This window comes from Cavia porcellus, unplaced genomic scaffold, assembly GCF_034190915.1.
Source record: "Cavia porcellus strain 051 isolate PalLab524CR breed Dunkin Hartley unplaced genomic scaffold, mCavPor4.1 scaffold_11, whole genome shotgun sequence".
NCBI classification, from domain to species: Eukaryota; Metazoa; Chordata; class Mammalia; order Rodentia; family Caviidae; genus Cavia; species Cavia porcellus.
This window is the reverse complement of record NW_026947494.1, coordinates 45,550,595-45,575,782: the sequence shown is the minus strand read 5'-3', so window position 1 is coordinate 45,575,782 and position 25,188 is coordinate 45,550,595. Positions and strand designations below refer to the sequence as shown.

The 25,188-nt window shown below is 38.0% G+C and overlaps 1 protein-coding gene across 4 annotated transcripts in view; it reads left to right on the top strand.

The window, feature by feature from the left end:
• Mier3 (MIER family member 3) overlaps positions 1 to 25,188 on the top strand; it is a 66,452-nt gene that overhangs the window by 30,241 nt on the left and 11,023 nt on the right. For 2 of the 4 annotated variants that reach the window (XM_063258191.1, XM_063258190.1), the window contains exons 1-8: positions 5,158 to 5,278; positions 6,658 to 6,682; positions 9,578 to 9,723; positions 17,196 to 17,330; positions 18,625 to 18,745; positions 19,622 to 19,707; positions 19,891 to 19,963; positions 22,068 to 22,219. In XM_063258191.1, the coding sequence (XP_063114261.1) occupies positions 5,270 to 5,278; positions 6,658 to 6,682; positions 9,578 to 9,723; positions 17,196 to 17,330; positions 18,625 to 18,745; positions 19,622 to 19,707; positions 19,891 to 19,963; positions 22,068 to 22,219 (747 nt within the window). In that variant the 5' untranslated portion in view covers positions 5,158 to 5,269. Of the gene's footprint in view, positions 1 to 5,157; positions 5,279 to 6,073; positions 6,272 to 6,657; positions 6,683 to 9,577; positions 9,724 to 17,195; positions 17,331 to 18,624; positions 18,746 to 19,621; positions 19,708 to 19,890; positions 19,964 to 22,067; positions 22,220 to 25,188 lie in introns of those variants that run through there. The other 2 variants (XM_063258192.1, XM_063258193.1) reach the window with 2 other exon arrangements.

The window sequence follows — 25,188 nt, the reverse complement described above, 5'->3', positions numbered from 1 at the left end:
CAATATAATTAATAGTTACTTGATAAATCTGGGCAAAGCCTGTTTTAGTAATACAAAAATGGAAGCAAAGTATGGTTAACAAAAAACTAGAGGGCTCAGTAACAAACATTTTTTTGAGTCAGGTGTCTTTTATTATCTGCTTCAATGAAAGTTAACAAAGATATTTAAACTGCCAGTGTACAGATCCTTAAAATAATGTTTAATACAAGATCATAACCTGATAGATTATGAAGGCTGTTAAAGAATTGGGTAATGGTTTAATAACAAAACAATTTCATTTCTATCTACTTATGGTTTCCAAAATATTATTTGTGCACAAATAAAAAGAATCAGATTGATAGTAAAATAAAGTCTCCTTCTAGCGCTATGTATTATTCATCCATGGGTACATGAATTAATTTTTTTTTTCTGTAACTCATCCATTCCAGAATGAATTAATTTTTAAAGGTCTTTATCTTATCAAGAGTTTGATTTCCAAAGTAATTTTTATTTAATAAGCTTTAATTAAAATTTATAATGTATATATATTGTTTGTATTAATTATAAATTAAGAATAATGACATTGGTAACTCAATCTGAAGAAAAATTATTAACCACTGCTGTCAATTTATTGAGATATTTTTATTGCAGAGAAAGTAAGATAAAGCAAAGATTTCTAAGCACAAAGCATATTATAAATCATTTAATGAAATAGAATGGGACTATGTTCCAGGAGAAAAAGGAATCATGGTAAAATTCTCTACTTTTAACAAAGATATATGTTTATATTATCTTTTTAAAGAATGATGGAATACCAGATTCATGTGATATTTAGATTCTATTGCATACATTTTTAAAGCATTTTCGCTTCATTTTTAAATAGCCATCATTTCAATCCATTGCAAAATATGTATCATTTGCAACTATTTCAACTTATAATGGAAAAATTAATCATCAACTTGAGTATATGAGGAAGAATAAAGTTATTAAGAATTCTTCTGAGGGGTTACCGTAAACGTAAAGCCACCGCATTAGAAGATTTAATTGGGTCCACTTAAAATCTGTTCAAGCCCAATATAGCCATTTTAAGGATGGCCTTGAATTATGAGTTGGACAAATGCTCATATCTATGGACCAGGTTCCCTTCTCCTTTGGAGTAAATTAAGGAGCATCTTTTGATCTGTGTGAACCAAACTTTTCTCTCTTCCTCTCCCTTCCTCTTTTCTCCCTTTCTCTTTTTCTCTCCTTTTTCTTAAATTCAGGCCATTTATCTTTTGTTAGTTATCTTTGTTTAGGCAAAGCTTATTATAATCAATTAGCTTTCTCAGAGAGTAGAGTTTCATTCCAAAAAAATATTTGTGTATCACACAGAAGTAGGTCCAACTTAAAATATGCAAGTAGTTTGACCTAATTGTTAGCATTACAATCTTATCCAAAGCCACACTGAGAGGAGTTGGGTTTTTTGGTTTTTGGTTTTTGATGCTAAGGATCACATCTAACACTTCACAGGTGCTAGGCAAATGGTCGATCACTGAGTCAAACCTCCAGCATGAGGTAACATTAAGAGGATGTTCTAGGTCAGATTTTGCAAATTGAAAACTTGTGGGCTAGCCATGATTTGCATAACAGGATTTATTTGATCTGCACTGTGTGTGCATATTTAAGTACTTAACAACCAGGAGGTTTCACACAAAAATTCTGCCTTCAAGCTTTTCTTGGGAATCTGTAACATCTAGAAGCCCCAGGCCCACACTTTCACAGGGTAAGAGCTGGTGATGCTGCCCCATTTAGGCAGAACAGTCTCCAGTTCTTGCTTTTTGTGTATGCTAGCCTGCTTCATTCATTCTTGATATCTGTCCTACTACTACAGATATGAAAGATTGAGGTATTAATTTGTATTTTCCCTCAGGCTCAAGGGAATTTGTAGAGTTAAATATGTATTTTAGATTTCTGTGACCCTGTTAAAAACTGGTTTCAGTAGGTCATACACTCATACTGTCCCCTCAACTTTCAGAGAAACAGCGAAACAGTGTTGTGTAACCTGCTAGTGCACGTGTGGAGGAGGTAGGGATTTTCCTCTATGTTACTGTTACTATACAGTATAGGCAAGTTATTTATTTTAAAGTCTGCTGAAAAACTGTTTCTATTGAATACTTTGTATACCTCTTTTGAAAAACCATGACAGTCAAACAAGTGATTATATTTACTGTTTGTTTGTTTGTTTTGGTGGCCAGAAAAAAGCCTAAGAGAAATTTATGGTTTAACTCTCACTTATTTTGTGTTCTACCTCATAATTGATATGTTGTATTCTTTCCTGGTCTCTGATCTGTTTGTCTCTGTCTCACTTCTCTGTCTTTCAGACTGGAAATTGAACCCAGAGTCTTCATATAGAACTACATCCTTGGCCCTTTTTAATTTTGAGACAAGTCTCATTAAGTCACTAAGTTGCCCACACTGGGCTCAAGCCTCCTTGCTAGCCTCCTGCCAGAGTGCTGGAATTACTGGCATGCATCATGCCTGCTTGTTGTTGGCCCCTATTTTTCATTCATACATTTTCCTATCTTACTGTGTTTTCTGAAAGCTGTCTCAATCTATAAATATGTATGACGTACATACATAATCTTTTCTTGAGGTATTTCATTTCTAAAGATGGCTGGAGGATATATCACCATTGTGGCTTTTCTTACAGGGTTACAATAACTTTGAGATTTCCTTGCTTTTATACCCATCTATCACCTACAGGAACTATTTAGATTGCAATCTTTTGGGAGACAAGGACTTTGTGGTGGTCTCAGCATTGGACTTCTTTTGCATGTAATGCCACCCATTTTGTAGCAATAGGATGATAATAACAGTAAAAATTATACTTTTACTTCAATATCCTGGAAGAAAAGGACTTTTATCTAGAAGTCGTGTCATAAAAAGATTAAAAGAGACATCTACATATAGTAGACTTTAGACACTTTATCATAAAAGGAATGTGTTATGGAAGACTGGGAGTATAAACTTTTTCTTTAGTGATCAAGACTGGGAGAGTACTAAAGTGCTGTGATTTAGTTTCACTTATATTTGTATGGATTATAAATACATACCATGGACACAGACTCCTTAAACTACATACTGTGATGGAAAGCATATAACTCTAATATAGCAAACACAGTAATACCCTGCTTTACTAACATTTCTTTTTGCTACCAATTTGGTTCCTGACCAGCATCTGAAATGATTTAAGTCCCTGAACAGAGGTACTACTGTACCTAAACAAAATGTTCAAAAAAAAATTTGCAGAACAGAAACTACAAAGTTACGCATGTGCAGAAGTCCATGTATTTCTGAGTTGGAGAAATGTTATCTGAAGCCACATTCATAGCACAGATTTGTCAGGTTTGCTAAGAAGAAACATCTGTCTTGTTGAAAAGTGCAAGGCAGGCTGCTGGAGACATTTTTGACTACATGGATCCCAGGTTCAGACAGTGCTTCTGCTGCTCAAGGTACTGTCAAATGACTCTGCCTCATTTCTAAAGTTTATCACTTGCACTTAATTGCACTTAATTTCAGGCCACTTTTTTTCTTTGAAAACTCTGAACATCTCATTGAGGACAGCATGAACAATATGTGCCAAGCCTCTGGTTTCAAAGTTCAGCTGCTTTTGAATTATGTGACTGGATAAAAGGTCGAAAGATATCTTTCACAGAGAGAAAGTGTAACTTTCCACGTCTTTATGGTATTTTGAATTGATTTTTCTCTAAAACTTCCATAAATAAGTAACTTTTACTGTGGTATAAAATTGATCATCAGATGTCCTGGCAAAAATTTCAAAAGTTACCCTTTCCCCTTCTCCCATAATCCAATCTCCAGCCTCATCCTCAGTATGCACCTAGGAGTGCAGGAGTTGGAGAAGATTCCAGCTTAAAAGTCTAAGGATTGGATTAAAAGTAGGTAGTTTTAACTTTTAAAAAGTCTCCGAACTTGTGAAAGTATAACCTAAACCTCAACTCTGTTGTTTAACATTATGCATGCTTCAGCAAACAGCTAGAAGAGCTCTGGTATCTTGAGGTTACACTTTCCAAATACCTGTAGGGCCCTGCCATGATTTCCTGATCGTATTTGCCTTTTACACATCCACGTACTCTTCACAGCAGACTTTTGCTTTCACACATATGATTATTTCTGGATTTCCACTCGGAATTCCTGTCTTCACCAGGACAACCGGCAAAGACCAGTTCAACTCCGTGTGCAATCTACCTCAGTGGGCCACCAGCCAGTTGTTAATGTCCACTTTTGCTAGCTTAGCTCAGTTTGTAGTGTGGATATGGACCCACCAGAAGTTAGACTTAGCTCTAAACAGCAAATAGGAGCAGATGTAACCTGTTAACACTTGTACTTTTCCTTCCAGACTCACCTAGTCTTTTTGAGTGGGTGAAAGGCATTTGGGACTCCATTCGGGATCTCTGATACCCTATCCTATCCTTTAACAGGTTTATTGAGCATGTGTCCCTGCGTCATCTTCTACATTATTATTTGTGATTAACAACCCTTTGAATTGGTCTAATTTTTTGGAAAGCCTATAGTATATATTTTATGAAATGTGCCAAGTACGTTCATCAGGTCTCTGGCCCATTGATATTTTTGCCTTTTCGTCTGCACTGTCACCATCTCTAGCGCCTGTCTGCTTCCACAGCTCACTCTCTGAGTGGGTGCAGCCCGCTCTGTACACCGATTCCCTGCAGCTCTCGTCCAGGGAACCTTAGCCCGGTGTGCGTTCTCCTCCCCCGAGGTCCCCCGGCGCTTCTCCCATCTCCTCCCAGGGCTTCCTCCCATCCACGGGCATAGCCCATCGCTCGCTGCCTCTTCTCGCTGAACTCTCCGGAGTTGTCCTTCGCAGAGCCTGCCAGGCCGAGCAGCCCCCGGCCTCCTCCACGAGAGCGGCTGGGGGTCGCGCCCAGGCCGCTCTGCCCTCGGACCTCGCCGCCTGGACTTGGCCCCGTCCCGCGTCCGCCCGCCCTCGCTAGCCTCCAATCCGCAGGAACTTTCTTTCCCCCTCTTGGCAGGGACAAGCGTGGCGGAGGAGAGCGGGTGCCGGCCGGCGGGCGGGCGCGGGACGCCGGGGGTGGGCGGCGAGCGGGCCGGGGGCGTCGCGGGCCGCGCTGCCCTATAAGGGGCCGGGCCGCCTCTGCCGCCGGGCGGGTGCCGGGCGGACCGCGGCGGCGGCGGCGGCGGCTGCGATTGGCTCAGGCGCCCCATCCGGGGACTGGGCTCGGCGCTGCTCGTTCGCCCTAAAGGTACCAATATGGCGGAGGTGAGCAGGGAAACCGGGCAGGAGCGGCCGGGCTGGGGCGGGCGGCCGGCGGCCTCCCGCGACCCCTTAGCTACCTCGGGGGACCCAGGGCTCCTCTTGCGGCCCCACAGCGGGCGGCTTGGCGGCGCAGGGGTCGCGGGCCGGAGACGGGCCGCGGCGGGGCCGGCGGGGGGCGGGAGCGGGCGCGGGAGCGGTCTTCCTCCGGGACTAGGCCGCGGAGGCTCCGGCCCGGTCCGGCCGGACGATTGGGTCGGGGAGAGGCGGCGGCCGGCGTCAGCGAGCCCCTTCCCGGGAACGGCGCCGTAGGTGCCCTTCGTCGCCGCCGCGGGCCGCCGGCTCCTCCGCGCCGCCTCCCGGGGCCGGGCTGGGTGGAAACCGGCCGAACGCCCCTCCGCGGCCGGGCTGCACAGCGGTGCGCGGGCTGCGCCACTGCCCTCGGAGCACAGTGCGCTGAGCCCCCTGCCCACCGGACCCCGGCCGCGGCGCGGAAGAACTGCGCGCTCCACTTTGCCTTGGGCGCCGAGGCGAGCGGGATGCGCGATCGCTGGTCTTCGCGGGAGAAGAGCAGACTCCCCGCATCCCGGGAGGTGCCGGCGCCCCTGGGTGAAAGGGGCGGGCCACGACCCTGGGCGTTCTGTGCTGGAGCGCGGCCCGATAGTCTTTGCATTCCCGGGCTGGAGGAGGAGAGGCTGGGGGAGCGAGGCTGCCCGGGCCAGGTCCCCCGGGACAGGAGCTGTGGGGTAGTCCGTAGAAGCTCTCTGGGCGAGGACGAGCTGGCGGGCCGGGAGTGAGACTGAACCCCTGGGAAGGACCCAGCGTCTCCGGGACTGAGGGGCCACGTCTCTAGACCCTGGAGAGAGGTTGAGGACTCGCGTCCGGCTCGAGCTGGCCTGCGATCGGAACAGAGGACAGCGTCGGAGTTGGGCTCTGGGTCTGGAATGGGGAGGACGCGGTCTCGGAGAGTCAAACCTTTCCAGGAAAAGGTGCCGCGCTGTGAGTAGTTAGGGACCGCGGAGAGCTAGATGAGATTTGGGGGACTCCGGAGATACCGCGGCTGAGGGACTGATGCCGCGAGCCGACTGCTTTGGATTTTGCTTCTTTGCTTTGTAACTTACTGAGCTCCAAAGAGCGGCGTGGAGTTGGTTGTTAGAGCGGGCTTCATCCCGGGTCTGTGAGTCTGTACACTGGGGACTCGGGGAGGAAGGCGAGGCAGCCAAGAGGGGGCCCGAAAGGGGCCGGGAGCGATTGGAGCGAAGCTAAGTCTTGCACTTTTTGGCAGCTGCGGAGGAACGCTCGACTCCGCCCCTCTGCGCCCTGTTGCTGAAGCTGCCTCTTTCCTGGCTTCGCGATCTAACCTCGCGTTTTCTTCTCTCCCCTAGGCTTCATTTGGAAGTTCGAGCCCAGGTTTGTCATATTTTCTTACCTCTTCACTGGGTCACAAAGGGTAAACGGGGGTGGGGTGGAGTGGGGGCTCAGAGATCTATTGCTGAAGAATTCTGCACAAGTTTAGCGATTTTTTAACAATTTCAGTGTACATTTGATTGTTAAGTTCTTTGGGGGAAAGAACGGTTATGTTTTTTTCTAGAATGTTAAATAAAAAGCTTAGTAAGCTGCTGACAGATAAGTGTTCTTCTAAGTAATATAGCTTTAGTTCCTGCATCTCTTTTGCCCTTCAAGACCAGATCAGTGAATCCTAAATCAACTTTCCACCAACTTCAGCAAATTGGTTTTAATTTTGGTTTCTTGGAAAAATTGACCCTAAATTGTCAGAACTTTGGGGAAGCTTGTATTATTGGCCATAACTCCCCTTTTCCTCTTGTGTCTTATTTCATAGTTGAAAAATTTCTATAGATTGAATTACAGTTGAAAATTAAGGGTTAGACAAGCCTGTCTTTTTTAAACAAAACAAAAGCTTTTAAATGTGGTACCAAAAAGTGTTGATAAAAGGATTTTTTGAACAGAAACAACCTTACATCGTCTCCTACAGTGTTTCCTAAACAGTTTTGAGGTCAGAAAGCCCTGACAGAATCTGATAGAAGCAAAGGGGGCACGCTCCCCTGAACTCTGCGGAGAAGCGTGATGTAGAGTTTGTGAGGCTCCAGTCATGTCCGATGCGGGACCCTTCCCTTTTGTACTGAAATGTAAAGCTTCAGTTTTTCAGTTTTTCATTCCCTTTTCCAACCACTTTTGGCTGCCACTTTTCCTTCTCATAAACTAGTCCACTTCCTTTATTTGACAGTGGGGAGACTTTTAATTACTGTCTGTACTGAAAGTCACCAACTTAGTAGCAGAACATGGATGTGCTAAGTCTTTCATTGCAACATGTTGCCTTAGGATGAATAGATTATTTTATTTGCAATATTTTTGTATTTAAGTCAACTTCTAGAGTATTTCCTGTCATTTAAAACATTTAAAATATTAATATTATATTAAAATTTAACATTAAGTATTATAAAATAATACCAAATAGGAATTAGTGATCGTTTAATAAATAGCTGTCTACAGCTCTGTGTCCAAAATTTGTTTTAAAAAGTGTCACTAATTTTGAAACAAACATTTCTTTGTTATGACTGGTTTCAGAGAAAGAATATTTATGTACATGCTGCCAAACATCTGGATGATAGTGGAATTTTTCCATTTTGCATCACTCTCCTTTAAGAAGTTGCAGTCTAAAAATTCAAAAGGCAGTATTGTTTTGTTGTCTAAAGAGACATGTAAAGCCTATTTTTAATCAGTTTGACAATTTTTAAAGAGAATTTTGGAGCTGGAAGGGACTATTCAGCCATCTCAGTCAATTCTATGTATTTTATAAATGAAAAACTGGCATGAAACCTAGGAAGTTTGAATGTCTAGCTTCAGGTCCCAGAATGTTAAGGACAAAGCCAGGGATAGGCCTCTTCTCTTTCATTCCACTGTGTCATACATATAGGTTTCCAAGATCACCACAGAAAAAAACATTTGTAATGGTGGATGTTCTGTTAAGTCCCATAGATATTGTTATTTTGAGGACTAATTATTATCAGAGTCCTCAGATGTCAGAATTGAAACATTAAATTACATCTGTAGTTTTTCCATAGCAAAAATTTTGACCAGTGCACTGTTTCAGTAATGTTCTTATGCTGTGCTTACAGTTTGAAATTTTAAAATATTAAAAAACTGGACTAGAAATAGGTCAAATTTCTTTTGAGTGGGGAAGAGAAATTATTGTATTGGGACTTCTACATGAAGGAACATTACACATCACTTTGTCCCAGTCTGGTTCATAAATGAGGCCTCAGGAGCATGCAGGCTAACAGTGGTCCACCACAAATTAGACTGCAAGTGCTACCTTTGGTCATGCAGCTGACATTAGGGCTACTTTAGGGGTGGTAGGTCACACATTTTATGTTGAATGTGTTCCTGTGTATTTCTCCTACTTCCAGATTCTGAGAATTGCTGGTCTAATTGAATTAGATACTAAAGTAAAACAAGCGGAGAAAATCCTATTTTTATGCATGTCATTTCATTCTCTTAGAATTATGGGTTTTTTTTAAAGTATTTTATTGACTTCATATTTGCTATTAAAACAATTTTATAAACATTACAATTTTATAAACAAATATGAATTGACCAAAACAACTTGCAATGGGATGTATTTTCTAAAACCTTCAGATAGGACTTTTTCTCTTCACATAATGCTAAGAACTTTTTAGTAATCCAGTATAAAGAATAGACTTGCAGTTTAATCCCTTTCTGGTTAATGCTAGGAGTTTGAAATACTGTTGCAGATGTGTACAGTGATGTGCTTTTTAAAGACTGAATTTCTGTATAGCTGCTGCTCAAAAGCTTGTATTAGTCAAATTTCATTGAGTTTTGTGTTTTCATTTGAAGATAAGAATTTGAGTAAATTAATGTTCTTGAATAGCAGATTCTTGTCTTCCATTCATAGAAATGTAATCCTTCTGGCATTTTGCTATTACTTTTAAACAAATGTATTTAACTAATAAACAAGTTTGACTACTTTTCTATTAGAACATTTATTTAAGACCACGCCATTTAAATCACTTGGCTGCTATTATAAGCTTTGCTGCTTGCAGTCCTTGTAAAAGTGTTTCTAAATTACTCTGCCTTGTTCTTTTGCTGATTTAGATAGCTTTTCAGAACCATGTGGTTTTACTTTATTACCTGTAAAGTACATAGTAAATTCATTTAATAAAACCCATATGTAAACATTAAAAGGTACTGGCAGAAGAACAAATTTTTACTTTTGTAAATAACCTTGTGAATATGTAAAGTGACTCATAGTTTGTTTCATTCCAGTTGGGTCTTTGTCTTCTGAGGATCATGATTTTGACCCTACTGCTGAGATGTTAGTTCATGATTATGATGATGAAAGAACTCTTGAAGAGGAAGAAATGATGGATGAGGGTAAAAACTTCAGTTCTGAAATTGAAGACTTAGAAAAGGTAAAGGATTTTATTTAATATTTCAATGCAACCTTTGGTAAGGATTTTGAACTTCTGTTGTAAATTATTTTTTAGTCTACTGGAAATAAAAATAAGGTGCATCCATATTTTTAACCTCATTATATAGAATGTCATTTATTTTCTTATTTTGAAGATAGCCTAATAAATGCATTTACATTTAATTTTTAAAAATTATATCTGTCAACTTGATTTTAAATTTACACCAGTGTGGTGAAGTAGGTACAACTAATTTTCTTACAGATAAAAAACCAGAAATATAAAGAACTTTTGACTTAAAACTTAGTTCTAAATTCTAGCCCAGCCCTTCCTTTATTATATCCTCCCATTCTGCTGAGGAGCAAACTTAAGTCTAACTAAATGCTATAGTAAATACAGAGAAAAGTCTTTTTTCTTTAAGGTAACTTAGAGTTGGTAATTAAGAAAAGTGTAAGGTTTTTCTGTATTTTCAAATGTAAATTAGTAATAGCCCAACCTGTACCTTCCAGTCATCTTTTCAAAGTTTGCAGAATTGAGTACAGTTTATAACTTTTTAAACCCAAAGTCAATATAAATTCAAATGAACTATATTTTAGACCTCTTATTTTTTTTTTTTAAAAGAAAGCAAAGCATGTTCTTATGTAATCTCTGTTTACCTATCTTTCTGAGTCTCAGGGTTGGGGTATTGCATTTCTTCCCTTTGTGTTAATACATAAGGAAACAGAAGGCAGATTCTTAAGGACCTGTACACTAGGCTTGCTTCAGAGGCCTGAAATTTTCCAAATACATTCATTCATTAGGCCAGTTAACCAGCATGATTGTACTTAGGTTTTTTCACTTAGAAAAGTATCTGCTATAAAAGCCAAATAGATTTAGAAATATAAAGCTAAAATTGCTATGAAATACGCAAGTGGTAGAGAAATCTTTTGCCTGATACTCTTTTCAAAGGGATGGTAAAATAACCCAGAGTGTCATACCCTTCCTTGCTTGTCTTCATCCAGACAATCCCTTTCTATTCCTTACGAGGGACATCTGAGACTGAGAATTACAGTTCGACTGACATTATAACTAGGCTAAGGTCTGTTGTACATTCTAGGATTGCAAAAGTGAGCAATGTTGTTGAACTCTAGGAGTTTAGAGTTTAATGTGGGATGACAAATCAGAACAAGATTTTTAACATGAAATACAGTTATGAAAGAGGAAAGCACTAAGAGGTATGGGAGGAAAAGGTATATATATTTTGGGAGAGATAAGTTAACCTGTTGCTCCAGTTCACAGAAACCTTAAGATAAGATAATGCTGCTTTCCTGTAGTTTAAGAAGTTAATGTCCCCACCTCTGCACTGCTGCAACCCCAGCAGCATCACACCTGCAGATCTCAGGACAGCCATAAGAGGTATAATCACCTAGCCACACCATTCCTAGATTTCTGACCTACAGAAGCCAAGATGCAGGCTACCCCTGCACACCTACTCTTTGGGCTTGAACCCAAGATATGACCGTGAACATTCCCAACAGATGCTGCTGTGGCCATGGGACAGAAGTCCTACATGGTTTCCTGGTATATCTTCTTTGATAATATGTTTATTGTGCAGAGGCAGTCTAGTTACAACATGATACAAGAAAATGTTTGGAGACTGCATTTTAGGCTTGCAAATAGCTATTTGTAGTAAAATAGAAACTACAGTTCATTTATCCTGTTAACTACTGCTTGAGTGTGAATGATCTGTGAGATGTTTATAGGCTAGTAAAGTTTTATTTTTCAGACTAAGTTTTATTCTTTCAGATATTGTAGCAATACCTGCTTTAGTCTATGTTTCAAGAAGAAATTGAGCTGGGTGTGGTGGCACACACCTGTAGTCGCTACTACTTGGGAGGCTGAGATGGGAAGCTCACTTGAGCCAATGAAGTTGAAATCAATCTGGAGCAACAGAGCAAGACCCTGTCTTGAAAAAAAAGCAAAAATGAGGAAGATACAAAAAAATAAAAATAAAAACCAACAAAGAGTTAATAATTTAGCTATTCATTTTATCTGATAAATGCTGGTTATAAAATCTGTTTTATCATATGTGTTAATGAATTTGTGCATTCAGAATTACAGGATTTTAAATGTTTTAGCTTCTCTCTGTGTATGTGGACACTTTTTGCTTCTTGGCAAAATACAAGAGACCTTTAAATAAATTCAAGAGAAGATCCATTCATAGGGTCAATCTTTCTCTCATGGAGCAGTGGACAAGAGGAGCTGTTTCTACGAGTGACTAGCTGCCCTCTTTTCCTCTGTGGTTCTTATCTGTAGTGAAGTGTATCTCTGTAGATCAATCTCTGATTTACTGGGGTTTAATGAAACATGAAAAAGAATTTTAAAAGACAGCAAGATACACAAATATAAAGAGTAAGGATTATTAGTCTTAGAAGGTTTATATTGATTATTTCTATGCAATGTAAAATAATGTGTTATATTAGTCTTTTACTATCAGAACAGTAATTTAGGTATTAATACCTGTTAACAGTCCTAGGGACATGATATTAATTTTCAAAAATTACAAATGAATTTCATGCTCAAAGCAAATAAATTTGGTTGGCCCTTGACTATATACCTGTATGTATGTATGTATGGATGGATTTATTTATTTATCTATACCAGGGATTGAACTTACGACCTTGCACTTTCCAGGCAGTCATTAATGCTGCTGAACCAAACCCCCAGCTATGCCTATATTTTAAACGCTGGCAAATTTTTAGTATAGCTTATAGTATGGAAAATAAGATGAGAAATACAAAATCTTTTGGTATAGTAGCTCTTGGGGTGGATAGTATATAGATTATATGACTATATTTTAGTTATTAAATATACTACAATGAGGTTATATCGTTTATTTTTTCATGTTACTGATTTTTGAGAGCTTTTAATAGTCCTAAATATAGATTTAGAACTTTTGAGAACTTACCATTCTTTTATCAAGATAGATTTCCCCCTGATGTTTAAAATTTTGAAAAAATTTCAGAAAAGCAAAATTGCAAACTAAAAAAGTCTCCTTTTTTTAACCAGTTATTTAGGTGCTTTAAAAAAATAAAACAAGCCCCCCCATTTATAAAAATACATGTATACTGTTTTACAGAATATCAACCATGTTACATTAGTTACTAAAATTGATTTGGTCCTCACATAACTTCATTTTGCCTATCTAACAATGTCTTCAAGTGTATAAGATAAGTACTGACACTATTTCTTTGGTTCGGCCTCAGTGATTGTTGGAGGTAGTGTTGATTTAGAAATAGCATAGATTAATATGTGATGGAATAGTACTATGTTGGTAGGGGAGTGCATCCTGAATTCTGATATGTGAGGGTTTGCATCATAGGATCTAGGAAATAATGGTATTTCCCTTTTTACAGATAAAAGAAATGAAGGTCAGAAGGGTTAAGTGATTTGACTAAAGTAATGGTTAGCAATTAGTGTGTCCTCTGCCTCTAAATATAGTCTTCCTAATGTAGACCCTTTGACTTACAAAGCGGTGTATTTGAAAGTGTGACTAGGGTGAACTCTATCCTTTAAAATTAAATAGGTTCAATAAAATGCCCAAGAAAAAAATCCCTGTACTTGCATGGCTGGGAAGGGCTTGAATCAAACTTTTAAGTTAATCTAGCTACAGTAGATGTTCAGACACCTAAAGTTTACTAGTTTAATTTTTAAAAGGTTGTTTATATGCTTCAAAGGATTGACACTTTATAAATAGGCTCTAGTAGAAAGCTCATTTTTAAAGCGGTTCAGAAACTGGAGTCACCTTTAGTTTTGCTTTGACAGTTTTAGTACTAATAATTCTGTGTTTGGGCACTATCCCTTTCCTCCAACTTAACTTTTATATACTTTCCCTCCTATTCCAGAATTGTCTGCCATATTTCAGGCTAGCTTTTAGATTTCCAACTCTTTGCCCTCAGTTTATTGTTTTACTTAAAAATCACAAAAAACAAAACAAAACACAAAACTCAGCATAGAGCTCCACTTTCATATTTCCCACATTTAGAAGAGATTGTCCCTTGACCCTGTGTTACCCTTAGTCATTCTTTGGTAGCTATGGTTTAGAGACATATTCATGCTTCCTTCTCTCACATTGACTCTTTAGCTTAACTTCTTCCACCTTAATCACTGTAAGGCCACCAATACTTCCTGATTGCCAAATACTAACAATTCTTGTCAATCTTTATCTCAGTTGAGTTTTCTTTGATATTTGACTCAGGGCCATTTGTAATTTTTGTACACTTCTCTTTCCTTAGCTCACATAATCCTGCTTTCTTCTAGTTCTACTTTTATTCTCAGATGACGTCTTATGTATGGGCTTCTTTTTCTCTCTTTTTTTCCTTTGTCCACATTTTAATTGATGATATTCTCCTCAGTCAGCCACTCTGCTTTTTCTTGTTGATATCACTAAAGCCTGCTGCTTCAGCTTTCACCTTAAACTCATCATTAGTATCACAAACTCATTCATTTATGAGTTTACTTTGTGTTTCTTTCGTGTAATGGTGCTATAATTATCTTCTCAAGCCAGAAATACCATTATGTGTTTAGATCACTATGTTGCTTTCATTCCCTCCATCAAGCCAAGAAACGGATTCTTCTCCCTAAATTTTGTGCAAGCAATTTTCTTCCATTTCCTTTAGAATGTTATGCAAATCATATTTAAAATTTTGTAGACATACCCTGTTGCCTATAGGATATGAAAGTTCTAATAAAAGCTAACCCCCCTTTTTTCTTTCTGCCCTCTCTATGAGAGAGCTCATCAACTCCTGTGGCTTTAAATATCATCTAGATGCTAATGAATACCAGATTTATATCTTTAGCCCAGCTGGATTCTCTGTGCTGCAAGCTGCTGGCCAACTTGACTTTTCTGCCGGATGTCTTCCCGTTCTGTCAAATTCAACTTGGGTCCTCTGCAGTATTCTTTATTTTTTCCCTTCAAAAGCTTTAGTCCTTAGGATTTCACTAAAAGTCATCAGCCTCAAGGCAGTTGCTCAGGCAGAAATCTGCAAAGCTGTCCCTCACTCTCGTAACTGATAATCCATTTGATTCCACTCTAGAGTGGAATATCCCAACCATTCACTTCTCTCTATGTCTGTATCACTGCACTGAGCTAGCAAGTGACTTCTTAAGTGATCTCCCTATCTCTCCACATGCCCCCTCACCATCTTTTCTTCATGCAGCTGCCCAGTAATTTAAGAAGAAATAATGTCATGCCATTCCTTTCTTATAGTTTGCCAATGGCTTCTCATTGTGCTGGGAATAAAGTTTGAGTTCTTTTCCTGGGCCATGAGACCCTCTTCGGTGTGTACTGCCTCTTTTGCCTTTCATCTCTTGGGCCATTCATTCTACTTAATGCACTTTGCCACTCAGCTTAGTGGGAAACCATTTTCAGGCTTCACTCTGTTTTCTCCCTTGTTTGGAATACATTCTGCATGACTGGCCATAGCTCAGAATTTGTCTCAGCTGAAGATCATGTCATGTCTTTCCCTGATATTTTATGAAAGTAGTCCCCCAACATTACTCTGTGTCTCAGTCATTATCACTGATGTGGGAGCACACACCTTGGGACACAGCGTTTTTCTGTCAAAATCCTCTTCTTCAAGACTTAGTGCTTACCCTCTGTGTACCTTCCTGTTTTATACCATTTATCCTGGGGTGTGAGTTTCCCTTCTCTCTACTCAGAAATTCATAGCCCTAATTCCAGGACTGGTCATTGCAACCACTACATTGTATTGTAGTTTACTTACCAGTTTCTCTCACTAGCACTAAATTCCTTCAGAGCAAGGATAAATTTCTCTACCCATAGCCAGTAATCCTGAAAAAAGTACTTAAAAGTTAGCAAATGATAGAAATGTGGACCATCATGATAACAAATAAAATATGAGTATATAATAAGTGAAAATTGTTATCTCAGCTCGGGAAGGATTGTGTTTTGAAGTCTTGGGAAAATGTTATTGGCAGGTAGTTGAGTGGTTGACAAAAGACTGCAACCCAGACACCTTTTACAGTGTAGGTAGTGTGAACCAAACGGAGTAGGCCACTGTGGAGAGACTATGAATTAAATTCTGGTCACCTTTAAAGGGATTCTTTGATTTAGGAAAAGATAATCAGTCCACAGAGGTTTCCCATTGATGTGAGTGAACTGTCCTACCATCCAACTTATTTTATGCTGACTCTTTAAGTTCCTAAAGCTATTTTTTTATTTCAATCCCAAACTGAAAAAATTTTGTGAATGATGTGATTGTTACAGTCATTAGAAAGACTGCTGCTAGTGCAAATTTATGAATTAGCATCCCATTATGTGCTTCATTCTGAGTTCATTTACCATACTTCTGTCTCTAGTTAGGCACAGAGATATAATACGAGTTCTATACCTAAGGTAAAGGTCAGATTTTTAGGGACCCTCAGGGTCTGTATCACCTGTGGCCTGGTGAGCTCTCAGAAGTTCTCTATGAATCTCAGCTTAGTTTATGATCAGTGTGGACAGGTTTTTATACTTTACTTAAATATTTGTGTATTTTTTGCTTTAAGAATTTAGGTGTTTTGTCTTAAAGGGAAAACTGAACTGGTAAACAAGCTTTAAAAACCTATTGATGATAAAAATATCTTAAAATAGTTAACAAATTATCTAGTTTATCCATATATTGTTTTGAAATTAATTGAAAGTTATAAATAAATAATTCTTTAGTAATTCAATTAAAATGGCTTACAGGAAATGTAGCATATCCTTTCGGGTGGATTAGTTGGGGTGAAACAGTGACTTGGTGCAAATATGAGGCATGACATAGATGCTCTTACCAGTAACACAGCAGCACTAAAGCAGAGTATGTGATTTTATCAGAGCAGTGTTGTTAATAAGAACATGGAAGCCTGGGATTTGAACCCAGAGCTAAGTTTCAGTTTTCTCACCTGTAAGAATGAAGTAATACAGTATTCATAAGATTGTTGTGGAAAGACAAGATTAAAACTGGCATGCAATCTTTGTAATAGTAAGAATATAGATGAATATACTTTGAATATTAATATATTAATAATGCTGGTGGTAGTAAATGTTGAGTCAACATTTCTTATCGGGTGAAGCATAGAGGGGTTAACTGTTATTTAATTGCAAGAAAGCAAGCTGCAAATTACATGAAGTTACTAATTGATTGATTAATTGGAATATTTTAGGACAAGTTATTATACCAATGTAAAAGCTAAAAGATCTTCACCAAAGCAAGATGTCTGGGAAATTTTAAAAATTATGATGTTATTAGGCTTTTGTTAGCATATCAAATATAATTCTCCGAGTTTAGATCTATTTTTTGACAGTAATCCGAAAAGAAAAACTAAAACTTGGCTTTGATTGATACTACTGTTTTGGTTATGAGATTTACAAACTTACGAGTATTGCAGTTTACCTAAAGTTAAGTCTTATGATAGCTGCTGAGTTCATGTTTGTGTCCTGGCTTAAATAGGAAGGAAACATGCCTCTAGAAGATTTATTGGCATTCTATGGCTATGAATCTACCATTCCAGCAGTTACGAATTCCAGTGCAAATAGTTCCCCAAGTGAACTTGCTGATGAACTACCAGATATGACACTAGACAAAGTAAGTATATGAATTTAAAAGAAAATTTGGCATCCACTACAATTGACAATTTTTATTATAGTTCCTTTTATTTAAAGCATTTTATAATCCTAAAATGTAAACTTGCTGTTGACTCATTGCTTTCTATGACTGGTTTAAGCCATCATTTCCATGACTGGTTAAAGCATTGATTGGTATTATTTATTTAAGGATAGTAATGGCTTCTTAATATTTTGCATGCTTGACTATTCTGTATTTTTGCATTTTTACTTTGTAAATATTGTATCTGAATTTAGATTTTGCTTTAACTTCTTTTGATCTGTAACCATGAATGATTGATGAATAAATAGCCCTGAAGCCTTTGAAGGCAACTGACTTTAGATGTGGAGTAGTTCTGTTTTTTGGTTCTAGGGAGCAGATTGACCACACCAGCCAAGACCACTGTGACCAGTCTATAGAGAGACCCACACATGCTGAGGAAAACCTATGTAAACTGGGCTTTGCTGACAGATTCTAGGAAGTTCTCTTTGCCTTTCATATCTCAGGCAGGGAGAGGAATGCACATCTTAGAACCTCTTCCTATGAGTTATATTGTTCCCACTTTTCAGTAAATGTGATATTGATGTACCACAAGCCTTCATCTCCATAATCATTCAATATTGAGTGCTTTCTGTCTACCAGACATAAAATTGATAGCACTAATGTAAAAAATGTTTCAATCTGGCTTCTTTTAAAACACTACTACCTGTTAGAGCTCTACATTAGTTTGACTTTTTAAATTGTTGAAAGAGGAGCTTGGAGACAGTTTTAAAATTTTATTTGTTGGCAGAAAGTAAGCATATTTTAACCACTTAGAGGTCACATGTTTTTGTTTTTGTTTGTTCATCTGTTTGGGAGATAAGAGTCCCACTGTGTTGTCTAGCTTGGCCACAAACTCTTGGGACGTGATGATTCTCTTGTCTCAGCTTTCCTCAGTAGCTAGAAGTACAGGCATGCACTACCAATGTCCTGCTAGAAGTTAAAAGAGTTTTGTAAACTCATTGAAATCTGCAGCTTCAGATAAATTTTGTGTACCTAAAAATTAGGTAGATTGTTTGTTGTAAGTAATTGTATATGTAATTGTACTCTTATTTAACGGTATGGTATTATACATGTGATTAAATGTTATTAAATATGTACATGAAATACAGAATTTCAGATTTTCTCTTCAAAACTAAGAAGACATTAACATTTCTTAGTTATACATTATGTATTATAAAAATACAGGCCCTTTTCCAATGACGTACTCATTTCTTACTGCACTGCTTTCTCCTAGGAGGAAATAGCAAAAGACCTATTATCAGGCGACGATGAAGAAACTCAGTCTTCTGCGGATGACCTGACACCATCTGTGACTTCTCATGAAACTTCTGATTTCTTCCCTAGGCCTTTACGATGTAAGAAACCTAGCCATTATTGATTAGTAGTAGCAGTGATACTGTAGCTTGAATACATAATTATTGAAGTCAGTAGTTTATCTTGGAATATTCTGAGTGATTTATATAATTTAGTACTACTATAACCTGAACAAGATTAAGTCTGCTCATTAGGGTAGAAGTGAACTAATACACTGTTTAAAATGATGTGTTCCCTGGGCTTTGCAAGCCATATATATTTTTCCCAAGGCTCATCTGTTGCTCATCTTAGTGCAGTCTTGAAATCCTGTATACTAACTTTGAATTTCTGTTGAAAGGCTTTTCCTCTCTGGTTTTGAAAACTTATCAGTGCTCAAAAAGTATTTTTATCTTTGATGATTTTTTGTTTTTCTTTTAGCTCTTGATTTTACCACTTAGTGTATCAATAACATTTAAAAGATTTTGTACTGTTTATGTACAATCTCATTTACTTTTTTTTTTTTAGGTATTTTATGGTAGAAAAGACTAATTAACAAGTTAAACGTGCTTATGAATGTGTACACAGAAAGCAGCTTTGATGGGTGCTCTCTTTGTGTATATTTTCTTCTGGACTGGATTAAGAGATATATAAAATACATATCTTCCATGCTTTGCCTTCTTTTAAAGATGGTCACAGAAGCCTCCTGTTATCTCCCAAAGTAGTGGTACACTTAAAATTACAAGGATAATATATACTTTACTAGAATTTTCGGAGTCTTCTTGTTTGATTACTGTTATTTGTAAAAATATTTCAGGTTTCATGTACTTGTTTATGCTGATCTAATTTATTCAACAGTTTGTTATAAAACCCAGTATATCGGATTTTCTCCCAACTCTTAGAAAATTCAGCAATAAAAATATGTATTTTCTTTTTTTAAGCAAATACTACATGTGATGGTGATAAGGAATCAGAGGTTGAAGATGTTGAAACAGATGGTGGTAACTCACCTGAAGATTTAAGGAAAGTAAGTCAAATTGTCCTCATAATCTAGTAGACCATTTAACTACCTTACATTTCTAAAGTGGTTTCTGATAATTTTGTTGTTGCTAAATTGTTTCTATTGATTTATAAAAACCAATGAATATTTGGGACCTTGTTTTCAGTTTTTTTTTTAATATGTTGTTTTTACTTCTGAATTTTCTTGTAGGAAATAATGATTGGTTTACAGTATCAGGCAGAGATTCCCCCTTATCTTGGAGAGTATGATGGTAGTGAGAAAGGTAAGAAAAGCTTTTGATTTGGATAATGTATAGAGGTTAAACTATCACTCACTGTGTTTATTTAAATATCTGATTATATATCTTGGCATCTAAAGATAGATTTGAGATCAGAAGAGCTTCCAAAGTCTACATATTTAGACGTGACTTAGGAAAAATGTATCAGAAGTAACCATAAGAATGAGAGTTCCTCCCACACATCCAGTGCTTCTCAGTGAGTGTGCCTGGGTTCAAACCTGAAAACTCTGCTGCAGGGCCACTCTTGCACTTGCATCCTGCTTTGCTTAAAGTGGATAGGTCTCCTCATCTGAGATAGAGAGGCTGTTATAGGTATATAATTGTGTGGGTAGAAAGTCTTGAGTAGAAAGGAGAGTAGGATTCTTTTACTGAAGTCCTCAAAGAACCCAAAGTGGAATATAAGGATTCTGCTTCTTTTGCTATCCACCCCTACTGTGTGTGCAGTGTTTTCCCTCACACTTTGGTAGACTTGAAATGTAGTTCTCAAAGTATGGAGGGAATAAAGTGGTAGAAAATAAAAAGCACCAGTCAGCCTTCCTAGCTGATCTTGGGAACCAAATAGATTTGGAATATTTCTGTGGTCATTTAGTCTTTCCTGATGAGTTAATGCAGTCCTGTGAAGTCACAATAGCAGAAGCCACATGGTCAAGTCCTTTTTTCTTCTCACCTTGCTAGGTCATCCCATTTTAAGGAGGAAGGGCTTGCTACTCTGGGGTCTGAAATATGTACCTTGGAAGCCCCTAGCAGCAACATTTTCATAAACTGCTTTCAAACTGATGGAAGAAGTGCCCCAGGGGCATGATGGAAAGCTGATGATTTGGAGTATTAACCTCTTACTCCCCCTATCCACCCAAATGCCACATATCCCTGAAGCCAAGTGCCTGCTTAGCATTCTTATATCCTTAAGTCAGATGTAGAGGAAATAATGTGAAATAATGTTTTTTCCTCCCTGTAAGTTCAAGAAGGGGGATGTACCATCTCTACTTTTTGAGGAAAATAACCCAAACTGTCTTTCCTATTTTATTTGTGACCAGAGGGTGAAGAAATTCATTCTAGAAACCTGTAAAAAGTCAGTTTTTAGCCAGTTTTTAGTCAGATCCCAGTACTTGGGAGGCTGAGACAGGAGGATCACTGAGTTCAAGGCCAACCTAAACTACACAGTACAACTTTGTCTCAAAAAAAAAGTTAGTCTTTATACTTCATAGGCATACTTCATTTTTTACTTTCCTGCCAACTGGAAATAATAGTATCTGTTTCATATAGTTGTGAATGTGAAACACATATGTTTCTGGCATATAGAGAGCTATCAATAAATTGTTTTCATTAGCTGTATTTATTAAGTATTATATACTTGAATAAATTCCACTTGCAGCACTAAGATAAGATACTTGGGTCATCGTACGGCTTTATTGTGCAGGATAGAAACTTTGAGCAAGGTTGATAGGGTGGATTTATAAATTATAAACCTTGTTTTAGTGACATTTTGTTCATTCATATATCTATCAGTCACCAAAGAGATTGTAGAATGGTTAATTCTTCTGTTTCCCTTTTTTTCAAAAACCTCGTTATGGAGATTTGATTCATCTGCTTCTTTAAGTAAAAGTTCTCTTTATGGGAGGAAATCAGAAGAGAAATATTCCTTTGATTTCTTGTTATTGTCTAATAGTTTGTTACTTGTTTTTGTTCATTTGCTTTGTTTGTAATTTCAATCTGGAGATTTCATAGACCCATTTAGAGAATGCAAAAAAAAAATCCAGTGAGGTTATTAAAAAATTTAATAGATCATTTTTACCTTTTCTTAAGAAGAAGGTATCAAATGGAGTTTTGACTTTTCTAGGCATGGAAAGCCTCTTACTGACCCATTAATCCAGCCACTGAAAAAAACACCTTCCTCTGGCCACTGACCTTGGATAATACAGTTTTTTAAAAAAAAATCATTTTATGCTGGTAATGGGTCTGCTCACCTAATAGAGTAATTACTAGTGTCCTCAGAACTGGTGACTTACCTCAATGGATAGCCTACTGAGAAAGAGTAATAATTAATGTGTTCTTTATTTTCATTCTGTTCTAATGGAATTGTGTTTATTAGTATATGAAAATGAAGACCAGTTACTTTGGCGTCCTGATGTGGTTTTGGAGAGCAAAGTTAAGGAGTATCTTGTTGAGACATCATTAAGAACTGGAAATGAAAAAGTCATGGATAAGATTTCTGCAGGAACACATACAAGGGACAATGAACAGGTACACTTGTGTTGGAACAGCAGCTGTCTTTGTTTCTTATGTTTGATCCAATTATTTCTTGCATGAGAATTGGATGTCTTTCTTACATATATTTTTAATTTTAATTTTCAAAATACTGGTTCCAAAAAAATAATTCTGAGACCTCAAGGTTAATCACCTTACATATAATAGTTTTGTGTCTTCTTTTTATATGTATACACATATTTTAAATACTATTTTATATCCTTTTGATCATTTAATCTTAAATTTCTCATTCTTGATGACTATACAAAATGTGATCAAAATATATGGTGAATGTTTGAATTTAAAAACTTTTATAGTAAAAGACATTATCATTAATCCTCTAAATATTACACCTTACTTTGAAGATGCTTGTGCTATTATCATTACCACTTTCTGAAGCAGTGCTGGAAGTCTTCTTTTGGGAGTAAAAGTCTTCTTTTGTGCGATAAAAATCAGTGAATGCTACTGCTGAGTGCCATCTGCTACAGTTTGTGTCTGGATATCCCCCCAAAGCCTTATGTACTTGTACGTGAGGCTCTTTGGAGCTGACTGGATCTAACATAGGTGATGCTGGGAATAAGGGTGCCCCACCCAAAAGAGAGGTTGCCTGGAAAGGATAAAAGGGACAGAAAGAAGACAGATTTGCTGCAGCTGCTTGGCTGCCTTCTGCCTGTGAAGAATAGTTTCTCCTTTACAAGTGCCTGTCTGTCATGCTACCTTGCTGTGGAGCCAGCAGACTTAACTGAAACCTCTACAAACTGTAAACAGAAATAAAACCTTCATTCTTTAACTTTAGGTATTGGATATTTTGTCTCAGCAATGAGAAAAGTGACCAAGATAGATTTTGGTACCCGGAATGGATATGTACTACTTCTGCCAAGACTGTCATCCACGGATCCATAGAATGTCTTGTCCACCATTATGGAATTGTATCTATACAGCATTAACTCTGACCAAGGAACACATTCTACAGTCAAAGAAGTGAGGTAGTGGGCTCATGCTCATGGAATTCACTGGTTTTGTGTGTTCCTCACCATCCAGATTGATAGAAAGGTAGAAGGGTCTTTCTAAGACACAATTACGGTGCCAGCTGGGTGGTAGTAGCTTGTAGAGCTGGGGAGAGTTCTTCCAAAGGCTGAATATGCTTTGAATCACTGTATGGTACTCTGTCTCCCATAGCCAGGATTCATGGATCCCGGAATCAAGGACTGGAAGAAATGGGAATGCTACCTCTCACCATTAACCCTAGTGATTCACTAGCAAAATTTTCCCTTGCTCTTCTCTCAACTTTATGCTCTGCTGAATTAGAAATCTTAGTTCCAGAGAGGAAAAGACTTGTGCCAGAAAGTGTAGCAGTAATGCCATAGAAATGGAAACTAAGACTTCTCTCATGTCATTTTGATCTCGTCTTACCTCTGAGTAAACAAGCTAAAAAGGGAGTTACAATATCGGCGTACGCTTTTGACCCAGCCTGTCAAGGGAAAATTGGACTATTATTTCATGGTGAAAAGAAAAGAGTATATTTGGAGCCCAGGAGATTCCTTAGGGTGCCTCCTAGTATTACCATGCCCTGTTAGTAAAGTCAGTGGGAAACTAGACCAGGCAGAGTGACAAATGGCCCAGAGCCTTCAGGAGTAAGTGTGTGGATCACTCCACTCCTGATACTGAAATCTGTTTTAGTTACTTTCCTTATTGCTGAGACAAAATATTTGACCTTCTGAGTTATAGGAGCAAAGTTTTATTTCAGCTTTTAGTTTGTAGAGGGCGTCACAGAAGAGAAACTTGTTTTTGGCAGGCAGTAGGCAGCAAAGCAGTAAAGAAGCAACAGCAAGCAGCAGAAGCAACAGACCTCCTTCTTCCTGTCCCTTTTATCGCTTCCAAAATACCTGCCTTGAGGTAGTGCCACCCACACCCAGGATCTGGCACCCTTAATCCCAGCAGCACATCCTTAATCCCAGCAGCACATAACCTGAATCTTCCGGTTCCTCAAAGCCCCACTTAGTGGGTGCATGAGGCTTTGAGTGGACATCTCCATGCCAGCCATAACACCATCCTGTGGAAAGACAACTTATAAAAAGGTTATGATATCTTTTCATCCACCTCATTCACCAGATCTGGCTTCAAGGGACTGATAGCGCTTCCCCAAAGTCAAAATTATGATGAAAAGGTAAATGCTTTCTATTGATTCAAGACATCAAAGCAGCCATAACAAAACAACTAAACAGCACAACTTATAAAAGAACAACATCCAGAGCTGCTTCAGACAGTGGCAAGAACAATGAGATAAATACATTTAATGTGTGTGTGTGGGGGTGGGTGTTTTGAGGATTATTAATATCAGTTTGTCTTTTATTATAATTCACTTTTTAAAAATTATTCACTATTTTTATTGTACTTCATGTGTTATCTTTTATTATCTTTTATTTGAACATCTTTTTAGTTAGTCTTTCACATTTCATTATAAAGATATTCTTTGAATTGTTGAATTTTATTCAGGAGCTGATTAAAAGGTATGGTCTTTGGACTATATACTTGACTTAGGAACATTTGCTGAGGCCTGTGTGCCTGTAGATACAGAAACTCTCCTGATGATGTGTGGAATGGGAAAGTGGAAATATTGATTCCTAAGCGTTTTTTAAATGCCTTTTGTTTTACCTGTGACATAATTTTTCCTCTTTTCGAACCTTTTCACTCATATACCTAACCTAGGTGATCCTAACTAGTACCCAGAAGTAAGTAGACTCAAATTTGAGTAATACAAGGAAATCATATAGCTTCAAAGTAGTTTTTCAGCTGTCAAAAAAATAACTCATTGACATTTTGTACAGATAGTTTACGAAGTTTGTAGATTGATTTTGGATAAATGTTTATCATTAAGACATTAAACTTTTCACTCCAGGAATATTGTCTGACTTTATTTATTAGATTTTTTTCAGTCATTCAGATATTTATTTTTTGATCTTCAT